General features: G+C 36.4%; 1 protein-coding gene across 2 annotated transcripts in view; it reads right to left on the bottom strand.

Annotated features, from left to right (window-relative positions):
- Positions 1–4,111, bottom strand: part of ME1 (malic enzyme 1) — a 98,720-nt gene extending 94,609 nt beyond the window's left edge. Inside the window, exon 1 of one of the 2 annotated variants that reach the window (XM_081828598.1) lies at positions 3,866–4,111. In XM_081828598.1, coding sequence (XP_081684724.1) covers positions 3,866–3,885 — 20 coding nt within the window. In that variant the 5' untranslated portion in view covers positions 3,886–4,111. The remainder of the gene's footprint in view (positions 1–3,865) is intronic. The other variant, XM_081828597.1, reaches the window with a different exon arrangement.
- Between the last annotated feature and the right edge of the window lie 1,770 nt (positions 4,112–5,881).

The following is a 5,881-nucleotide window of genomic DNA, read 5'->3' on the forward strand; positions in this document are numbered from 1 at the left end:
AATTAATTAATTAATTAAAAAAAATGGTCTGCCCTTTCTCTCTTGGGAATCATGTACACAGAAGCTTCTCCCTCAAACAACATGTACCTCCCTTACCTCCATCTACTACCTTCACCTCCTCTCCAGACCCTGAGGCCCATAACGAGGGTTATGTCACAATATAACCCACCTAGGACATACTAGGCCTAACAAAGGAAGAAAGGGGCTATTACACAAAGGAACTGTGAGATCTAGCTGGTTTATATTAGCCAGAAGAGTATATATGAGATTAATTTCTGAGGGTTTTTGCTCAAAGGGGTTGGAATTTAACTATTAGATAAGAAAAAGCTTATTGATTTGAGGTGCTCTCCTGAGATACAGGATTTACAACCAGTAAGAATCTCCGATGGTATAAACTCACTGCTAGGGTGGTTCCTGGAAACATGGAGAAAGTAATGGCTCATATTAAATGTTGTTGAAATGCCAGAATTGCTGTGGCAGATGGCAGAAGAGGGGATCACAAGGCTCTGAGAGTACATTCTAGAATGCAAGTGCTTTGTAAGGCCAGAAAACCCATCAGATATTGTGAAGGCCCGGAAAACACACCATTTACCACAGCCATAAGGAAGATGCCAGCGAGAAGAATCCACATTAGCAAGTTTTGTGGCGGTTCTCTTGCGAAGGCCAGAACTGACAGAAGGAAAGGCTGTTCTAGAACTAGGCTCATTGATAGAAATGGGGATGATAGGTCCAGGTGAGGATCAGAAGCCATGAAAAGCTAGACGGGCCTAACTATCCTAAGAGTGGCAAGCCTGGGGTTAGTGGGGGGCTGACCCACAGAGAATTACTGAGATAATTAAAAGAATACAGCATCCCTAGATGCAAAACAGACAGCTGACAAGGCTACTAGTCAATGTGTACAATCAAAATAAATCAAAGATGAATGAAGAAATCTGAGGGAAGTTGCCCCAATGAAGTCAATATCTTTTTCAGCTTCCATGCCTCAGCTAATTTTTGGACTCAGAACCCTCTAACGTAAGAGGCCTAGAATCCAGAAGGAAAGATCTTGCAACACCATGGTAAGAATAGAGAGTAATAATTCCCTCAATCCTTCTCCAGTGGGACCTATAGCTTTTTATTCAGGTAACTGTGCTCTGGGGGGCAGGGAATATCCAAACATTTCAAGGGCACAGAGCTGACAGTCATACCAGAAGACCAAAAGCATCTATATGCCATCACCCTCCTCGTTAGAGTAAAGGCATTTGGAAGTCAGTAATAAATGGAGCCTTGGCCAAGGTCTAGCTCATAATGGGTCCATTCATTAGGACCACAGACTGGCCTGGTGATTTTCTCAGTCCCCAAATGTATAATCAGAATAGACTAACATGATTAGTAAGTCCCACAACACCCATATCAAGTCCTTGGCCTATGAAGTAAAGAGCATAATTATGAAAAAAGTCAAGAGGAAGAATTTGAAACTGCCCCACCCAACACTGAGAATGTAGTAAGTAAAAAAACCAATATAGTATTGGGGGGGTGGAGATTGGCAGAAATTAGTGTCCCCGTAAGTATCTAACTGGCACACAGGGATGATTCTAATGAAGTTATCCAAGGCTGTTGGTGGTTCTACGGTGAAGCTCGACTTCTCCCTTTATCCACTCCCATTACCCACTTTATCCTTCTCCCTTTAACCACTCCTTCTGTCCCCTCCCTTCCAAAGGGGTTCATTCCAAGGGCACTCCTTAATCAACTCCATCTTAGAATGTGATTCCTGAGTAGCTCAACTTGCAACAGTCATTTTTCACCTTGAATTTAGGTTACATTTTCTTTTTAAATAATCTTGGGCTTATCTTTAGGACCACTTCCCAATTTAATTGGGTAGTGCTAGGTGTCGCTTCTAGAAAACTTTTCCCAAAGCAGCAGCATGCTAGAAACTATTTTTGAAAAGTCTTTGTGATTCTTCTCTGGGGAGAGTCTATGGCATAACTCCTGATCTATAGGTGCTCTCTGCATTTAAAATTATTGACTTTTGTCAATCCTCATTTCTTTATCAAAGATCTTAGGTAATCCTTCAATTCACTATTTTTTTTAAAAAAGCTTTTCTGACTCTATATTGACAGAGAGCATTCAAAATTAGCTCAAATCTCATTTTCTGAGGAAAGCTTCTCATCGATTCCAAATGGAATTATTTCTATTTTCATTTCATCAGCACTTAAGTATATAGGCCATATAAATGATGTTCCTAAACTTGTTTAACAGTTTCTTTGTAAGTATTCTGAAGTTGTATATATAAAGATAGTCTCTACTTACACAGACAATAAAAACAAATAATTAAAGAGGGCACGTACTGCATGGAGCACTGGGTGTTATACGCAAACAATGAATCATGGAACACTACATCAAAAACTAATGATGTAATGTATGATGATTAACATAATAAAAAAAATAAAAACAAATATGATAAGAATTGCATTTCCTTTTTCTTTTACATAGCGTCACAATGTTCTCTATATAATCTCCTGATTAATGTTACTATCTAAAGAGTTACGGGTAATTTCAAAACATTACATTATATATGAGAAACTACTAGACATTAACTGTACCATGCAATCTTGAGCTTAAACTGTACAGTTCCTCAACTATTTCTATGATTAAGTACAGCTTAACCAAATAAGTTAATAATTACAATAAATAAATCAGGCCCATGTTTTTAAAAAGTAGCCCATACTAACTGGCAAATATACCCTGCCCTGAAAACTTTAGGCAATGAGAGGTTCAATATATTCTAAATATTGTGCAAGCTGATGAAAGCACTTTCTGCTGTTGCATACAACTTCTTAAAATTAAACCTTATAATTAAAAAACCCTGAACTATGTCTCCAGTTACAGCTGGTTCTAGTGATGAGTTTATTTCTACGAAAAACCAAGGCAGCATACAGGTTTTAAAATAGTCCATGGTTTTTGTGGCTATATAGTAACCAATGGGATGGCTGTCTCATTAGTGTGACAAAATTCTCTCAGAATACATTACTAAATTATGGTGGGAGTCTCTTTGCTGAAAGAAAAAAAAATTGGAAAACTTTATAGTAGCACTTGGCCCACAATTAAATGTTACCTAAATTAAGTGTAATAGAGTACTGCATTTTAACCAAATAGTAGACATTTAATCAGAGACTCACGAACTGTTGATTGGATGTCCTGGTTCTTAAACACCATTCTGGACTTGTGGATTATACTAATTCACATTCAGTCCCCACTTCCTACCACAAAAGGGTCAAATATACCCACAAAGATGACTGGAGATCACATTTTATTAGCAGCCAGAAACAAAATACAGACTGCCAATCATAAAATGGCTTACTTGGGTAATTTGGTCAGTGACCACTGCCTCATTCACCATAATCATGCATTTCAATAACCACACGATCTAAAGATATTCATAAAAGTATCTTCAGGGATAGCAACAAAGACAATCTTTTTTGAGATAGATGCATGACTTTATCATTTGGTCACTAATAATTAAGACAGTATGTGTGTATGCATTTCATACAAATAATTTCTCTTTTTTTTAAGTTTTTTTAAATTTATTTATTTGACAGAGACACAGCGAGAGAGGGAACACAAGCAGGGGGAGTGGGAGAGGGAGAAGCGGGCTTCCTGTGAGCAGGGAGTCCAATGCGGGGCTCGATCCCAGGCCCCTGCAATCATGACCTGAGCCGAAGGCAGACGCTTAACGACTGAGGCACCCAGGCGCCCCTATACAAATCATTTCTAATTACTAAACATACTATACCAAAGTTGGATACCTTTATAGTTCATTATGTTAGGTTATTTTTAAATTTTTGAAATTCAATTCAAATACAGATAAAATAAAGATTATACATACTTGGAAGAAACTGCCTCCATGAATTCATCCAAAAAATCATCATATTCAGGACCTCTCACTCTTCTCTGCCGTAGCCCAATGTACAATGGATCTTTGAGTAAATCCTATTAAAAAAAAGTTACCACAGATATAGAAGTAATGATAGGATGTCATTCACACTTTCTGAGCTCAGTTTCCTCATCTATAGAAGAAGAGAAATGGAAATAAAATCTTTCCATACTGAGTGAGAATTAACCTACAGTATTATTTTGTATTACACAGAATATGTCTATAGTATTTATATGTCAAATAAGAAAAAGAATTACTAAACATTAAAACATTCTGCCTTATTTGGGGGAAATAAAAGGAATTAAAATCTTTCAGTGGTGCTAATTAGAAAAGTTCAATTCTGATTTTACAAGCAAAGTTTATCACATAGAAAAGTAATATTGAATTTTGAAATATTATATTAGTTTAAAAAATGGAAAGATACCAATTCTTTTCTTAGATTTGTTTTTTTTCTGAAGGCAAAATCTTCAACAAACATTTTGATTATATCTTTAATATATTAACTGGCTGATGTTAAAAATAAATTTTTAGCCTTAACTAAAGGTTTCTTAAACTTTTTAAGCTTTACAAAGCTTAAGTTTTCTCTAAAACTTGACAACATTACCCTGTTCAAGTTTTAGTATATGTAATACTGTTTTTTATGAGACCATTTTCATCAAGGTATAATTTATATACTATAAAATACATATATAACAAAAGCTCCCAGTAAACTAGGAATAGAAATGAACTTCCTCAACCCAACAGAGGGCATCTGTGAAAAACCCACAGCTAACAACGTATTTCATTCACAGTGAAAGACTGAATGCTATTCCCCTAAGACTGGAAACAAGACAAGAATATCTACTCTTTTTTTTTAAGATTTCATTTATTTGTCAGAGAGAGAGAGAGCACAAAAGCATGGGGAGGGCAGGCAGAGGGTGAAGCAGGATCCCCACTGAGCCAACAGCCCAATACAGGACTCAATCCCAGGACCCTGGGATCATGACCTGAGCTGAAGGCAGACGCTTAACCAACTGAGCCACCCAGGCATCCCAAGGATATCTACTCTTGCTACTTCTATTCAACACTATACTGGCGACCCTAGCCATTACAATAAGGCAAGAAAAAGAAAATATAGGAATACAGATTAGAAGAAAGAAAGTAAACTTTTTATTTGTATATGCATGATCATGTACATGGAAAATATTTAAAAATCTACACACAAAATAACCCACTAGAAAAAATATGTGAATTTAACACAATAGTAGGTTCTAAGATTAACACATACAAATCAACTATATCTGTACATACTAGCAATGAACAGGTGAAAATGAAATAAAATACACAACTCCATTTATAATATCATTCCAAAATATAAAATTCATAGGGACATATTTCACAAAATATGTGTAAGCCTTATACATTGGAAACTACAAAATATTGCTGAAAGAGATTTGAGATTTAAAAGGACACACTGTTTTTGTGGGCTGGAAAAAAAATTTGTAATCTATGTCATGTAATAGTGAAAAAATGGACCAAACTGTTATCTTCAGTGACCTCAAAAGACAATGTACATCAAGAACTTGTGAATCTGGTGGAAGAGATATCCGGGCAGAATGCCTAATGTGTAAGTTGGCTTCTCATAGCTGTATGATAAAGTTAAAACAGGGATGAGATGGAGAAGTAAAGTCTAGCCTGTGAGCAAAAACTAAAGAGAATATAGAGGGCACAGGACTTGCTTGTAAAAGATTTCCAAAGTAAAAGAAGGCCTACAATCAAAGACCAAGTGTGTAGCTGGAACACCTTTTGTGAAAAACTAATTTAAAGTGGAGCCCAACAGATCACCATGGCTAGCTAAAAAGAGCTGGTTCTGCAGCACACTGACACGCCAGTCAATATAGGGAGGTCTGTTTTGAAAAGAATTGTGAGTAAGTCCTTTCTCTAACAGGGTAGACACTGGTCTGATACATAGAAAGCCTAAAAAATATT

Source organism: Leptonychotes weddellii, chromosome 8 (genome assembly GCF_054177405.1).
Source record: "Leptonychotes weddellii isolate Sample4059 chromosome 8, ASM5417740v2, whole genome shotgun sequence".
In the NCBI taxonomy this organism is placed as follows: Eukaryota; Metazoa; Chordata; class Mammalia; order Carnivora; family Phocidae; genus Leptonychotes; species Leptonychotes weddellii.